General features: G+C 44.9%; 1 protein-coding gene across 5 annotated transcripts in view; it reads left to right on the plus strand.

The window, feature by feature from the left end:
• cspg5a (chondroitin sulfate proteoglycan 5a) overlaps positions 1 to 17,500 on the plus strand; it is a 37,782-nt gene that overhangs the window by 7,019 nt on the left and 13,263 nt on the right. For all 5 annotated transcript variants that reach the window (XM_079503915.1, XM_079503916.1, XM_079503918.1 and 2 more), the window contains exons 2-3: positions 5,742 to 6,714; positions 16,813 to 17,001. In XM_079503915.1, coding sequence (XP_079360041.1) covers positions 5,742 to 6,714; positions 16,813 to 17,001 — 1,162 coding nt within the window. The remainder of the gene's footprint in view (positions 1 to 5,741; positions 6,715 to 16,812; positions 17,002 to 17,500) is intronic.

Genomic DNA, 17,500 nt, shown 5'->3' on the forward strand with positions numbered 1-17,500 from the left:
AACCCAACGCGGGGTGACCCCAGGACAGCCAAATTATGCAGGCTGATGACTCTAATGATGATAGTGACCATTTTTAAATAATCTAGGGTGCTTGGTTTAAGTGCCTTGACAGTACAATGGAATGTGTGTGAAATCGGACTCTCCCCTAAAATAGCAATGCGGCAACAATTTGCCTGACCACACCTCATTTTAAGACCAACACACCCTTGGGTGTGCGTGCCGTGTGGGCATGAAAGAGACAACTACATCGGTTGTAAACGGTAATGGCTCTTGCACTGCGCTCTAATAATAATAATAATACATTATATGTATAAGGCGCCTTTCAGGGTACTCAAGGTCACCGTACAACAAATTCAAAACAGTCAATACAAAACACAGTTAAAAAGTACAGCTCTGTGCCATTTTGCGCCGGGTGTGTGGGAATATGTCACTCTAGTCTGCACACTGTTGGTTCAGCTCTCCATTCAAATGGTCTGTCTGTTCTTTAGGGAGGAGCACAGCACCAGCAAATGATTCACAGCACGGATTTGAGTCAAACACTGAACTGAGGTGACCCAGGTGAGGCACCCAGTCACCCACAGTAAGAATTTTGGCTAAATACCTAAAATGCTAATCAAGTATAATTTGAACCTACTCTAGTGTCATTTATGCGATATGCTCTACTGGAGCGGCCTCAGTGCTAGACAAGCAGCCTGTCAAAAGGCTCGTCCTCATTAATCCAATTAGGCTAACGAGGCAAGCTGGTGAAAAGGAGTAAATTGAATTGAAACACTTCAGAGACACTGTGGACTAACACCCAGCAGTCATGTAGCAATCGCCTCTTGAGGAGAAAAAGTGAATATAGGTGTCTGTACAGTTGTACTTCACAGCTCATGTCACTCCATTTGATTCCAGTTTCTGTCTTTCTGTGCTGATTGTTTTCCAAACATTAGGCTCTGCACACACACAGACGGTGTCAAACTGTCTGGAAGCTGAACGTGGGACTTAAGTGTCTCATTAGAGGCAAAGCTGTCGCCTGAGTGGTCTGCCCAAGGGATACTCTCAAACACAGCCTTGAGCTGGAGAATTCATCATGACAGTTTTGCACTCAAAATATATGGTGGCTATGGCTATATGGCTATATGGTGTGGTGCGTGCGTGCGTGCGTGCGTGTGTGCGTGCGTGCGTGTGTGTTTTGATTGAATAACAAGTTGTCTCAAGAGTCAAGACAATTTACATATATAGCCCCCCCCCCCCCACCCTGAGCATGCATATTTTGCAATGGTGACAAGGGGGAAAAAAACGCCAGGCTTTTGGGTGGCCGGACAGTGAAGCAGTCGTTCCTACACTAGCCCCTCCCCTCCGCGCTCCTCTGCCCAGTCAACACACACACACACACACACACACACAGCGCAGACTCTGCACACGTCAATGAACATGCACGAGCAACAGAGAAGAATATGAATGAATGGAATGAAAATAACACAACCAAAAATCAGATATCACCATTTTGTAACAGAGCACATTTGTGCATGTTGTTGCCTATTGTGCTGTAACATTGGGGGGATATAGCCTCTAATATTAGCTACACTGTACATTTCTATATATCTTTGAAGAAAGAAAGAAAAAACAACAACAACAGAGAAGTAGATATTGCTATTTTAATGGAAATACTGTAGGTGCATGTAGCCTATGGGGGGGGGGGGGGGGGTGCGCTGCCCAGTGTATAGGAACATCTGCGAGGAAGAGAGGAAAGAGACAGAGAGAGATACAACAAGCAACATCAGCAATAGTATAACAATAATATAATGACAGCAATAACAAAAGACACCCTGAGGGCGAGAAGCATCCATCTGGGTGATGGCAGACTGCTGGGCGAGAAGCATCTGCCTGGGTGACGGCAGACTGCTGGAATGAATTCTGTACTGGCCATATATGGAGCGTGTTTTGAGTGTACAGGGTTTGATGAGGTCAGATCAACATATGGAATGTCAGAACAGGAAGGACGGGTGGGGAGGATCAACATATGGCATGTCAGAACAGGTCAGCTCCATATATGGAGATCTAAGGGTTTAAGGTCAGATGTAGAGTTGCTGGCCAGCTCCATATATGCAGATCTAGGTGATGATCTAGGTGTCTTCTCCATGTATGGTTATCCAGGGTTAGATGAGGTCAGTGTCTTTGACCAAAAAATGCACAATGAAAAACAGGTATGGCCAGGGTTCATGGCCATATATAGCGTGTCTTGAGGGTTTGATGATGTCAGATTGTTATATGGAGCGTGTCACGAGGCGTGATGGACTGACAACTATAAGATCTAGGGGTATTTATGATGTCACGTGTGTGTGTGTGTGTGTGTGTGTGTGTGTGTGTGTGTGTGTGTGTGTGTGTGTGTGTGTGTGTGTGTGTGTGTGTGTATGTATGTATGTATGTGCACGCGTACCTGGCTTAGAAGGAGAGAGGTAAACAGAATGAATGATGACACCGACTTTGATAAACTACTGTATGCGTAATTTGTGTGTGTGTGTGTGTGTGCGTGCGTGCGTGCGTGCGTGCGTGCGTGCGTGCGTGCGTGCGTGCGTGCGTGCGTGCGTGCGTGCGTGCGTGCGTGCGTGCGTGCGTGTGTGAGTGAGTGAGTAAGTGATAAGCGTAGTTTTTTGGCGTAACGGCTGCTCAGTTGATGTGTTGTACAGCAGTGGACCTTGGGACTGTTAGATGGATTAACCCCCATACGACCCTGGCTTCAAAAGACCTAGAAACCTTCAACAATACCAGAAAATAATCCTCCAATATACTGAAGGCTTATACAGTAAAGAATATATGACAGCAGTCACCATTGGCAATAGTGCGATTAGTTTACGTAATTTATACATATGCATCTGTTTATTTTTTTAGCTGTATTTATCTGACAAAGGTTTCCTGAGGATGGCATGGACTTTGTTTCAGCACTAGTAGCACTACATTCATATGGATCAGTGATTCTCAACCGTTTTCATTTCAAGGACCCCTAGGCATTACACTACAGAATAGATACAATTTTCTATCTCTGAGACCCCAATATACAATTTAATTTTGATACTGTACAAATGGAATCAAATCGACCGATAGGTCCCTTTGGTTCCAATTGCACACTCTTAAGTGTCCACTTAGCTCCTAACAAGCAATAATTTACCTGGGGATCCCCTGGAAACCCCTCACGGACCCCGGACCCCATGTTGAGCACCAGTGAGATCATGACAATAACACATTAGAACTGCCCATTGTCACAGTGCACTGAGCAGCTTTCATGGATCAATGGGGTGCCAACTGCCTTGCTCAGTGGCATCTGGCAGATGGCTGCCCCACTTGGGAGCTTTGCAGGAAATGCATCTGTTTTTATAATTGTCAAACTTATGAAACTAATACAAAGAAAGTCATGAAATGGTCATCGTTTGAAAACTTGTTTTTCAACTTTCAATAAATGCACAGAATCTCTGTATGTACGTCTGTAGTGCACGACTGCACGTACCTCGCGAACCGTTCAACCGACCAATCGCCAAATTCGGCGTGCGCGTCGCAGACGACCGGTGGGAGTTGAGCGCACAGCATGGAGTTGGATCGGCGGTTGTCCAGAACCGCCGATCCCACTGATACGCCTATTGTACAAAAGGCTCTGGCCGAGGCCCAAATGAGCCAATTGATTGCCCTGGCAACCCCAGTCTAGCCTTGTAAACCATCCCAGCTGCGTGAATTCACATTATCATGTGTCTTCTGCAGACCGGTCTGGCCCCCAGCGCTGGGTGGGCATTTAGCAGGAGCCAAAAAGTGGAAGAGACATCTGTCAGTCACAGGGGCCCTGAGCGCAGCCACTGATTGGCTCTTCCACTTTTTGGTTTCTTTGAATTACAGCTCTACCATACAATACAGATGATTGGTCAAAACAATGTTCTATTCACTAAAATGGGTATACGGGAAAGTACATATGTACTTTAACACTCAGGATATTACAGCACAGAGGAATAAACAGCAATTTAATTAAATCTTAAGGGCTATGTCTTTATTAAGCCATCATTATTTTCTGCCATGAAATGGCAAATGAAGCCAAAACGCAGTACTGGCTTAAGTTTATTAGAGTTCATTGGCTTCCTTGTTGTTTTGCTGGAATTTCTTGAATGAATTAGGAAATTCTTAGATTAAGGCACATGATTAATGCTGGTTAATTATCTGAGGGTGTGTGTGTGTGTGTGTGTGTGTGTGTGTGTGTGTGTGTGTGTGTGTGTGTGTGTGTGTGTGTGTGTGTGTGTGTGTGTGTGTGTGTGTGTGTGTGTGTGTGTGTGTGTGTGTGTGTGTGTGTGTGTGTGTGTGTGTGTGTGTGTGTGTGTGACTGTGTGTGTGTGTGTGTGTGTGTGTGTGTGTGTGTGTGTGTGTGTGTGTGTGTGTGTGTGTGTGTGTGTGTGTGTGTGTGTGTGTGAGAGTGTTATTGTTGGCCACTCAACCCCAAACCCAGACACAATCATGCAATGAAAGTCATAGCGTTTTTCATATAATATTATATGAAAAAAGGATGCAACATTTCCACTTGTCCATATAGACTCAAACTGTGCTCCTATTAATTTATATTGTGTATGTAATACAACACAGATGGGGGATGTCCCAGATTAACCCATGTGAGCGTGTACAGTTACGTCACCATGGCAGGCAGTGACCTGGAAGTCATAATAATAAAAACATGATATTCTCAATAATTTTAGGATCAACTGTTTTTAGTGGGATACTACTGTGTCAGATAATGTGTCATCATCAGGTATTTATAATGTCTTGTCATCGATGAGATTGGATGTTGTCCATCTCTTGTCAGGATTCATGACATGCCCTTATAGGGCCCCAACCCCCAGGTCTACTAAATCCCGCTAGCATCCTAATCCTTAATCCCAGCTCCTTGTCATTCAGACAAGTACATTGGAATATGATTCCCTTCCCTAATCTACATGGGGTAGCGACCCCAAAGCTGCTCTCCAAAGCACTCAAGGAATCCCCCATGGATGAAGTAATTGACCATATAATAAGTATGTACAGTTGGGTGCCACCGATATTGTCCCTTATCATTTGACCCATTTAGGCCTGACCTCAAAATTTTAAAAAATCCTTCTAAATCCTCCAGTTTTCTGAAATACATATTTTCACGATTTTTCAAAAATAGCAGACCTACAAGCTCGTAGCGCGCCACTCGGTGGCGCGCTATGAGCTTGTAGATCTGCTATTTTTCAATAGCTAAATTATAACATGATGTTTAAAACACCAAAAGGGGTTCCCGCCCAAAATGGGTTAACTGTCCTTTTGCGCAGATCACGCAAACCTCAGCAAAAACAATATCGATGGCCTCCAACTGTATGTACATGGCCAGTCGCTTCTCCATTTATTTTGGCTTGTGTATTTTACCCTGGCCTGTGTGGTCGATGTCAGACACCTTTGTGTCCGTTTGGACACAAAGGACAAAGTCACTGGCCATAAGGTCAATCTATGGCAACAAAGAACTCTTTCCGATATAAATAATAATTAGTTAAATATTGCGTCTCTCAGACATGGGAAGCTATTGAAAACTTACAGTAGAACAAAGAAATCTAGCGAAAATTCACCATATCACTATTTTCTCTGGTATAGAGGCTATGTAAGTAAAATTACTGTACATTGACTTGATTGACTTGTCATTAAAGTGTTTATTTTTCAGTTGTTGTTTCACTTAAGTAAGTTGTATAATAGTACAATAACTTGTGTGTTTGCAGGAAACATTGCTGCTTCCAACGCCACTGAGCCAGACATCATTTCCAACGGCACCACCCTCCTCAGTGAGGAGGAGGGACTTGCCAAGGTCAATGATGTCATGGCGGCAGTAACCGGGGTGAGCGGCTCGGCCAGCCCCGACATGGTTGACACTGTGACCCAGAGGGCGGGCCGCGTCCCGCGGGCCGGGGAGGAGGAGGAACAGAGCAGCGGCATGTTCGGGGAAACGCTGGAGGAAGGGGGTGTGGCCGCCCCGCCTCAGCTCAGCCCAGATTCGGCCGAGACTGAGTTGCTGCTACCCAGCGCCCCCCAAACGGAAGACGACGCCATGGAAGGAGAGGAGGAGGGGGAGGAGGAAGGCGGCGAGCGCCTGCTACGCACCGACCCGCCTTGGCTCAACGCCAAGGACATGGTCGTGGTCGACCTGGACGGTCTCTCCACCACCACTGCCCCGCCCCCGGGCGCCGCCAACCCCTCCCTCCCCGACATCCTCCGCGTAGACTTCTTTGACCCCTCCTCCCGTGGGCGTGGCCTGGACCTGGCCCCACCCTCTCCCTCGTCCCTGGCCCACGAGCTACAGGGCGGCGACCCCACCTCGTGGGCCATGCCGGACAACTACGACTACCTCACGCCCTACGACGTGTCTCCCACCGCCGACGAGTACACGTACAGCACCACCACGGACACCTACGGCCTGGACGACGACCTGAGGCTGACCGCCGCGGCCTCCCCGGACCGATCCGGGCCCTGGGGCCCCGACGCGGCTCCGCCCAGCGTTGGGGCTTCGGTCCTGGACGCCGGCCCTGCGGCCGCCCCCCCTCCCACGGCGGTGGACGGGTCGGACGGGCTGGGCGGCTGTCGTGCGGGCTACCAGGCGCAGAACGGAAGCTGCCGCTCACCCTGCGACGCGCTGCCGAGCTACTGCTTCAACGGGGGCCAGTGCTACCTGCTGGAGGGGATGGGTGTCTTTTGCAGGTATGATGTATTGCACGCGCGCACACACACACACACACACACACACACACGCACACGCACACGCACACACACACACACACACACACACACACACGCATACACACAATGGCAACATGAGCAGCATGGCCATGTTCTACAGTTAAGATACCACTTCAGATTATAATTTATCAAATGCCACGTTTTGTTTTACCACTGTGCTATCAATCATTTTGAGAAGAAAATAATGCATATTCCCAGCTGTATTTTAGTGTATTTAGTGTAAACAGGGCAATAAAATAGATGAGATGCAAGACTCTGTAAAAAGTTTTATTTTAACTCTGAACAAATCAGATTTGGTTCCATTGATACACTCTTCAGAGTTGAATTAATACTAAGCTTTTTTATGTGTAAGTACTAACATGTGGGAAGCTCCATTCTGTATGTAATAGAAACCAGTACATGTTATTGGATTATTTACAAGGGAGTTTTATGAGGAAACTTCCCTTGTTTTGCCAGGTCATTTTCTGCAATTTGGCTAGCATCTGTAAGATTGAGTCATGCGAACTGCACGTCATGTCACGTGTGTGTGTGTGTGTGTGTGTGTGTGTGTGTGTGTGTGTGTGTGTGTGTGTGTGTGTGTGTGTGTGTGTGTGTGTGTGTGTGTGTGTGTGCCTAATGCCATTTTCATATTTCATATGAGATCATGTGAGTTTATTCCAGCTCTCTAAATTGGATATAGCTTTCTTCTCTGTCCCATGCATTCACTGCCATTATTCAAATCCAAAGCCTCTCGGCTTGTGAGGATTTCAACAAGCAACCTGTGTTACCATGGAAGTTGTTGTATCTAGGTGGAGGTTGAAGGTCAATGGGTTAAGCTTTTATTTAGTTATTATAAGGTTTAAGCCATGATGCAGACAGGATCGGAGGAGAGACCTCTGTTGCTGATATACGTGAACACGAGGCCTAGGTTTTAAGATAGCAGCTGAAGATCGTGTATTCGTGTTGTATTTGTTCATTTGTGATCCATTAGCTAGAAGACATGACGATGATGAGGAAAGCTGTAAACATTAGTTGAAAAACAGCATGTTAGGTTGAGGATTAATGGCGGATTGGACGGTTGTTTGGCTTAGGTGGGGGAGGGGAGGAGATTTGTGGTAGCATGTTCTGTCCGATAGCAGTTCAGTGTCCAGTGTTTGCAATTACCAATATGATGGCCAATATAGTGATTCTTTCCTTTTCTATGTGGATTGTGAACAGATCTTTCCCCACTATAAAATGCTAAAATAAAAATAATAATTATCTGGTGCAGCAGCATCTGTTTTCTTCTCTAGATGTATAAAGAATACATCAGTAATCTGCAAATGCACTGAACCCACCAATCAACTAGGAGAGCTTTCCAATTAGTGAACACCTGCACATACTGGCATAAAAATGTACTGTAGACTATAAACATGGTAGCAAGTCCCTGGTTAGTTGGCAGCTTACTGACTGGATCTGATAGAGATGAAGATGGAAAGTGTGAGCTGGCATGAGCCTAGTGAGTCGTGACACCATGCCAATGCTTTCATCTGCAGGGCTTGGACTGGAGGGCTCATGTTCACACTCACACTCACACTCATGTACACACTCACACTCACACTCACACTCATGTACAAATTCTGTGATATGGCATATGACCGCTGACGGATGTCCAAAACGGTTACTATTCAGGAAATGGGACTAAAAAAAACGGATCCTAAGTATTAAGTATTTAGTACTCTTGGTCTTTCTTTTCATGGGTTAAGAGACAGACTTAACCATTTTCACTTGTAGATCATTTTGCTACTCTTGTGCAACACTGTCATACGATGAGATATGGAGATAAAAGGCTTCTGCCCGTGGATCTGATTTATACTCTGTTGTACGACAGCATCACATGCTGAAAATAACAGAGCTACAAGCTCAAACGTACCCCGACCCACATGTTGGGAATCACTGCACCGGATCATTCTCTTGTCCTCTACTGTATTTCCACCAGAGAGACAACAAAGGTAACCTCAGTCAATTCATGGCTCTAACCAGAATGGCCTCTTGTCCTGTATCCTCTCACTGAGTCCATCACATTCACATGCCATTTGCCCATGTTTTGGAACAACTCGTGTTAAATTAGAGCGATGGTTCCACAGCATAGTCCAAAAAGTAATTGAATCTGGACAATATATGTAAGATCCCTCAGTATTTGCGGCATGTTTTGGAGACCAGTCTGGGGATGGATGTTGTCCGTTGTCCGTCCGTATGTCTGTCTGTCTATCCATCTGTCCGTCTACAGCTAATCTCAGGCATTGTTGGCCTGTGAAACTGTGCACAGTCCGATTCATGTTTTTACCTATAACTGGATCGATCGGTGTGAATCTTTGCACACACACTCCTTAGAGGTCAAGGAAAAACCTCTGCCCTAAATTCTTAGCCTTTTACAGCGCCTCCAGGAGGCCAATTTTTTGCAAATAATTATTTTGATTTTGCTCCTACAGTCCAAGCGCAAATCGGTATACATTATCTCTGCAGTCATGACCTGATCTGTCACATTTCTCAAATTCCATTTGCACAAAATGCCACACGTCATGAATTGCTGGGAAACTTAACACACGTTCCCACTAAGCCAAGGAAGAACCTCCATTCCAATTTTTTCAAATCTCCTCGTGATGGCGCTACAACGGTCCACTTCACGTTTTGGCCTATAAGTCACCATAGGTCGTACAATCAACATCTTTTCCCCCATGGATTCTTGGATCATAACGCAACTCATAGCTTGTTTGTGTCAGATTACATTTTCTGCCAGATCTACAAATTCAGCATGTGATGCTGATGATGATGAAAACAGGCTTGAGAGGTGATTGAATGTTGGGCACTCAATCACTTAATATAGGTCAGTGGAGTGCTGGCACAGATGAGAACCAGTGTGTGTGTGTGTGTGTGTGTGTGTGTGTGTGTGTGTGTGTGTGTGTGTGTGTGTGTGTGTGTGTGTGTGTTGTGTTTGTGTGTGTGTGTGTGTGTGCGCATGTTGGTGTGTGTGTGTGTGTTTGTGTTGTGTGTGTGTGTGTGTGTGTGTGTGTGTGTGTGTGTGTGTGTGTGTGTGTGTGTGTGTGTGTGTGTGTGTGTGTGTGTGTGTGTGCATGTGCATGTGCACGTGTGCATGTGTGGTGTAACTGTGTCACATGTTTTGTGGTGTGAGACGATCGAAGATTGCCCACTGATACGTCTGGTGACATCAAAATGCAAAGTAGTTGGTAGAAGAGCAGAACAGCCGCTCCCAACCTTGTATCTCCACATCCATGTTTTGCCAGCTGCTTGCAAAGCGGTTGGGCAACATGTTGATCTACCTCTACTAGCGACCTTAGTAGCGACCTAGTCATGATTGGCTGCCTCATAAGCCAATGGGAGACTTACCCATAAAACCCATAGTCTGAAAGGCATAAAACCCATACTCTGAGTGCTGCAACGTGAAGCTGTGAGCTGAGGCTGAGGCAAGTTGTGATTTCCTCAGTAAATCACAACTTGAAGACACCTCAGGGTTCTCCAGCTTCAATCTTGCCAGGACTGACAACTTTGGACATACTTCTTCATGGAAATAATGATGCAGTCTAGACTCTAGGCTGCAAAGGATTCTGGGATGTGTCACTTGTTGTACAACCCTGAGTGTTAATTTAACACTCAGAATTCAAACTCCCTGAAGCTGAGATGATAATAATATTAACAATAATACTCATTACCTCATGGTACAATATGACAGCACCGTGACCTCACAGAAGTCAATAAGTGCATACGGTATACAGGCTTTAGTTCCAACTTCCGACACTATTATTGGTCTGACAGTCATTAGACCGACAATCTACCTCAACCCTAACCTAACCATAACCGCAAGCACGGGAGCAGCGCATGTTCGAGTGCTAGTCCGACCGCTGTTCCCGCATTACCATCGGATCCCGTACATACTGCAACTTCCTGTCATAGAATGAGCTTGCATACATACAGTACAGTACATATGCTGAGCATGAGGGCTAATGTACAGTAGGTCCACAGCATCAAGGACAAAACATAGGCTTGATTTGTTCGCATGAATGCACTGTAATGATGTGATCACTTTGTGAGGCTTTTAGCATAGCCATTCCTGTCTGTCTGTCTGTCTGTCTGTCTGTCTGTCTGTCTGTCTGTCTGTCTGTCTGTCTGTCTGTCTGTCTGTCTGTCTGTCTGTCTGTCTGTCTGTCTGTCTGTCTGACTTGAAGACTGACTCATGCCATGGTGTCAGTGAAACACCACAAACAGAGATAATTATGAGAAAATCAAACACTTGTGAGGATGAAGCCTTGATAACCGATCTACAAGCTCACAACGTGTCACAATGCAACGTATTGTGAACTTGTAGAACAGCTATTTTCAGCACAGGACACGAGTATAAATAAGGCATGGGACTCAAACAGAGGATGGTGCAGGCTGTCTGTGTGACAGCAAGAGACAAACACAGAGAATAAGATGCACTATCCAGGAACATGGAACAGTAAGTAGATGAGGTCAACATAGATACAGAGAGAGAGAGAGAGATGCACGCACGCACGCACGCACGCGCACGCGCACACACACACACACACACACACACACACACACACACACACACACACACACACGCACACACACACACACACACACACACACACACACACACACACACACACACACACACACAGTTCAGGATCGAGAAGGGAAGAAAAGAGTGGAGGAGTGAGAGAAGTTGAGAGAGGGAGTGAGAGAATGAGTCAGAGCTCCACTTCGCCTGCCAGGATGGAAATGATCGGGGCAAGCCAGGCCGAATTTACTGGGTTGTGTGCGCGTATGTGTTTGTGTATCTGTGTGTGTGTCCTGCAGCTTGATATAATTAAGGGGAGGTATACAGTCTGTCCATGGCCATTTTAGATTGCATGGCCACACCATGGAAAGTACACACAAACACACCCCACAAACACACCCCTGTCCTCCTCATGCACACATGGCACGCACACATACGCACGCATGCCTGCCCGCGCGCCCGCACAGTCATACGTGAGCAGTGGACAGTACCATTGACCATGCTAACAATTGCTTCTGCTGCTAGCTTACTCCGACATCACATCTCTGTGCTTGTAGATGACTAATACCTGGGCCACATCTGTGTGACACATCATTGGCTTGGGGGTTGTGCCATTATTATTATATGAAATACACTCCAGGGAGTCTGATGTTAATAGGTTTTGGTGGAGAATGGAGATTGCATCTATAGATCCATTCTGAACATCTAAGGCTAAGATGTTCAGAATGGATCTGAGTGCTCCCGGGGTACAGCTAATTTGCTTGGGGCGCTGCCATCCTCGTGCAATCCTGTTAGCGTTACAATCAATGGTATATTAAAATAAATTAAAAGACACCCCTAACTATCCAGAGTTGCTCCTGTGCCAGTGTGCGTTATGTGAAGATAAGATCACATAAGTTAAGTTCACATAAGCTTTGTAATCGAAAAACATTTCATCCGTTTTCTTTTCTTTTTTATCTGTTCTCAATGTATGTTAGAGGTATATTTTATACCCCTATTAACATGGGAATGGAAAAATATGCTTGCTGTACACACAAGTAAATGTAATGTCTAATGAGTTGTAGGGTTACAACCGTTAAGGTATGTAACATCTACAATGACCATAGAAATCCAAAAACACATAACAGCAAAACATAAGGAGCATGCTCACTGACATGTCCTAGAGCTGTGTCCTAAACTACGAATAGGCCAAATGGCTAAAATAAATAAATATGCGATTCATTGCGAGTCAAATAATTAACCGTGTTAACTTTGACAGCCCTCACTGAAAAAGGAGAGAGGCCGCACAGCTCGTAGTCACGATGCCATCAAAATCTTTATTTTTCACTTTGACAGCCCTAAAGATAAGATAAGAATTAAAACGTTATTGATCCCTGGAGAAAATGTAGGTGTCACAGTAGCAGTAAAGGCAACAAGGTCAAACCACCTAAGTCACCTCATATTCCTGGTATAGTGATAGTATATTTTACTTTAATTCATTCAAGAATCAAGATATATAACATTCCTAACAAGAATTCGGTTGGTTGGATACGTTCATGTCAAATGGAGAAATGTTTGTAAATGATTTGGCCGATTTCTGTCTGTCTGTCCTCTTCTTTCCCACCCCAACACAAACCTCCCAACTTTTGCCTAATCTATCTATATTTCCCCTAGCCTGTCTGCCAGCTGATAAACATATGTCACATGTGTTCTCAATGAACACAACAACAACTAGAAAAAGTGCCCTTCTGGGCACAGGTCTCCACCAGGAGGATAGGACTGTGTGAGATGTTTAGGAGTAATATAAACATGTTTGCCTTTGATGGCAATTGGATGATTTGAGGCATTTTGTTCCAAAAATGTGTTTAGCAAAAATCAACCTGTTGGTGGCGCTATAACAGGCCAATGTGAAAAGGGTGGGATATATTCCTCAGCCCAGTAAGAAAATGTGTGAAAGATTTCACGTAAATTGCATGCTGCGTTCATGATTTGAGGCTTTTGTTCAAAACGGGGCAATCTTGCAAACTGTGAAAGCCAATTATAGCCAATTATGATGGAATATGAAATATCGGACAGATCCGACTTGAGCACATGACCATAGAGATACTGTGTAACGATTTGTGAGATTTTTGGACAGAATCTGGAGGAGTAATATCAAAAAATGTGTTTTACAAAAGTCGGCCTCCTGGTGGCGCTATAAAAGGCAGATGCGGAAAATGCAGGTCAAAGGTTTGTCCTTGGCCTCTAGGGAGTGTGCATGCAACGTTTCACGCAGATCGGTGCAGTTTTAGGTAAAACATGTGAAAAGCTGCCTCATGGTGGCGCTATAACAGGCCGTTCTGGAAAATGCGGGGCAGAGGTTCATGGTTGGCATCCAGGGAGTGTGTGTGCAAAGTTTGGCATCGACCGGGTTAACGGTGCCGGAGATTAGCTGTACACAGACGGACGGAAGGAAGGACGGACACACACACACACGGACGGACGGACACACACACGGACGGAGTGCAAAACATACTCTCTCCCCATGCCTTCGGCCTGGTGGAGACAACAAGGCTGTGAAATCAGGCTTGTGTGTAACAACAAGAGACCACCTATTACTGAAAGCATGCAGCCAGTACACAGTTCAATGAACAAAAGCATGAAGATGTTTTTTGAGCTAATTTTATGGGACATACATAATTGTTCCATGAAAATCTGTTCCATGACCATGAAAGTCCAAGTACCTCCCACGGCCCAGTTGTCTGACTCCTATCCCATCCTTTGCAACAAATGACCACGGCTGTTTCTCCTTCCCAAACCCAGCGTATAGCTCATTAGCCTCTCCTCCCTTCTTATTACCCCTCATCAAATGCAACATGGGATACCCCTCCTAAGGAGCCCCTATGTGTGACACTTCCCCTCCTCATAGCCAGTCCAGGACCCATTTCTGTGCCAGGCTATGTGTCTGGCTGTCCTGCCCCAGCAGTGCAGTCTAATCAGGTACATTTTGAGAGGATTTGTTCATCAGCCCTCCCTCTGCTAATTCTGTCGTGTGCCCGATGGGTTAGACCGTTAGAGGGAGTCTTTATAGAAGGCTGTGGTGAGCCACAGTGATGGAGATAATGACGGGTTAGGGAGAAGAGGTTCTGTGGTACGATGCTGTGGGGAGGACTGTGGGAGTCACGAGAAGTGTTATTGAGAGATCGAGTGCAAATCCCTCTTGCTGTTAACCCTCGACTGTTGGCCTGGCGAGGGTGTAGACAACCACATGTCTCCTCCGATACACGCGGAGACGGCAGCTACACACTATGACTATCCCATCCAGTTCCACTTCCTGTTAGACAGGTGTCCCAATCAACCTGCAGGAGTCACTAGAACAGCAACACATAATCTGGCCAGTGTTGGGAGAGGATACTTTAGCCCTGTGCAGTGTGCAACCTGCGCACCAAGTCAGATTAATATATATCAATCACTGGTTTTATAATATTATTTATTATTTCTCATACTTTGACAGGAGAAAAAAACACACAATTTAAACAATGAAGCCCTGCTGCTGTGTCAAGCAAGTTAAAATCCTACCAACACTCTGCTTTGTTCTGTCACAGAGAACTCAACTAAAATATATGTCCTGCTCATCAGGAGACTACTGTTGTATTTTACCCAAAAAGGCAAAAAATAAAGAAGTCAGGGTAAATAAGCACAAGCAGCAAGAGAAAGGCAGGAAAGAAAGTTTTATATACTGTATACAGTATATATATATATATATATATATAGAGAGAGAGAGAGAGAGAGAGAGAGAGAGAGAGAGAGAGAGAGAGAGAAGACATGCATGAACATGTGTTTGGGTGGACGACCGTGTGTGTGTGTGTGTGTGTATGTATGTGTGTTGACCTGCATCTGCTTCTTGTTCAGCTCAGCTCAGCCGTGTCGCCATGGCAACCTGCCTGTCCATAGCCTCTTCTTCCATGTATCTTTCTCTTTGCTCGTGTGTGTGTGTTTGTGTGTGCGTGGGTGCGTGCGTGCGTGTGTGCGTGCGTGCGTGAGTGCGTGCGTGCGTGCGTGCGTGCGTGCGTGCGTGCGTGCGTGAGTGCGTGCGTGCGTGCGTGCGTGCTCTTCTTCCAGCTGTGACTTATATAAACATTGCCATATAAATGCACCTCTCTCTCTGTTTCTCCGCCACATTAGGCATCAGTATTCGGCTCATACAGAACAAAATAAACCACATGCATTGCGCGCGTTTATAAACCACTTTCACAGCATTCATACACCTACTCTTGGCCTTATTCTTCTTCGCAGGTCCATCTTCAGCCACCAAACCATCTCAACCCCACCTCTCTTGCTTTATCCCCATTCCCCAAACCTTTTAACCTGGGCGGATCCTCAGTTCAGTTAGACAGGTCTTGATGTTATTGTGGTAATGCAAAACAAAGGGGCAGATTTTTCCTAATAGCATGGCAGTCTTGTTAAGCGGTCAAATAGATTTGACAATTTACACCCCAGATAGTCTATAGACAAAGCCATCTGCCTCTGTCGTTTTTGTCCCCAGGCAGACACCATACTCTGCCAACTGGGAACAGAGTGTGTGTGGGGCTCAGATGGCGGTAGAAGTGCAGTGTTAGGCTGTTTGCACATGCATGTACAAGCTTTTGTGTAGTATGCATGTTTGTGTATACAATATGCATGCATCTGTTGGTCTGTTGTATTATACAAATCTTTGTTGTGTACGAAAGGATAAATATGGAAGTGTTTTGTATGTTCTTTTGGTACAAGTCTGCGCTAATGCAAAGCGTATTCCAACAAGGGTGTTTATAATTGTGCCTCCAGCTCTATATATTTGATTCAAATTTTGTGACAGACAGATTGGTCACATTATCCCATTTTGAATAAAGCCGTTTTGAAAGCCTGCTCATAGTCTGTTAGTGTTAATACCCTGACAATAGATTACATGGTTCCTCTTCCCTCCCCTCTTCTCCTGCTTTCACCACTTCTTTCTCATCCAACCACTGACCAGTCATCTTCTTATGCCCCCCAATTCCTTATTTCATCACCAACACCTTGCACTGTTCATCCTCTTCCTTTCTTGTTTTCTTCTGCCCTGCTATTCTCTGCTCTTCTGTTCTACACATTGTCTGTCTCTTCTCTATTCATCTCAACTTTGTAAGCACTTAGCCTTACTGGCCATATTCTTAGCCTTAGTGGCCATTTTTCTCTTACGTTGGAAAAACTAAAAAAGTATGACGTAAGAGTATCCTCTTTTAGTGGTGTAAAGTTAATAAATACATTTACTCAAGTGCTGTACTTAAGTACAATATTGAGTATTTCCACATTTCAGTACCTTTACTTTACTACTTACAAAATAAAATGTACATTTTGATACCAATACTTTTTTACTTTTAGTCAAGTACATTTAGAATTCTGGAGTTTTACTACATATTTCTACAGTATTTCTAAACTGCAGTATAGATACTTTTATTTATTTGAAGTAAATGAATACTTTTTTCACCACTGTCCTCTTGTTGCTTTCTCCCTATTTAAACCTATGTCTCTGCATCTCTCTGCAGGTGTAATGTCCAGGACTACATCTGGCATAAGGGGGCTCGCTGTGAGTCTGTGGTGACTGAGTTTCAGGTGATGTGTCTGGCCGTGGGGGCCTCCGCCTTGGTAGTCCTCCTGCTCTTCATGATAATTGTCTGCTTTGCCAAGAAACTCCACGTGCTCAAGACGGAGAACAACAAGCTGCGGAAGCGGAGGTGAGGGGCGGGCCTCCCACATGTGATTCACAATATTCATAACTAGATAATAAGAAACCTCGGTTCAGTATTCACGATAAAGCAAAAGAACAAAATGAACATCTGACTCATCAAAAACAGAAGCTGAAAACACCTTTGTTTTTGATGATCAAGGTTAAGGAAGTAACAATGTCAGATTCAAGTTTTAAATCAGTTTAATTAAGTCAGAGAGGCATTTCAAGTCAGTGTGATGGTAACAACGAGTCAATGAGGTGGGGAATGAACAAGCTTAGAAACCAATGGTCACGACAAGGCTGAAATCGATCTATTCAGATTGGAGAGGACAAGGGTTGAGACAAAAGAACAGGTTCTGCTCTACGGAGGATTATGGTTTGAAATAGTAGCCACTTTTCACATTCATATTCTGCATTTAGTTGACTTGCGATCTCTCAGTTAGAGTGTACCTACGCTTGGTAGCTTTACATCCCAGGAATCTTTGTGCACAATGTCACAATATGTA

Source organism: Electrona antarctica (assembly GCF_951216825.1).
Source record: "Electrona antarctica genome assembly, chromosome: 6".
In the NCBI taxonomy this organism is placed as follows: Eukaryota; Metazoa; Chordata; class Actinopteri; order Myctophiformes; family Myctophidae; genus Electrona; species Electrona antarctica.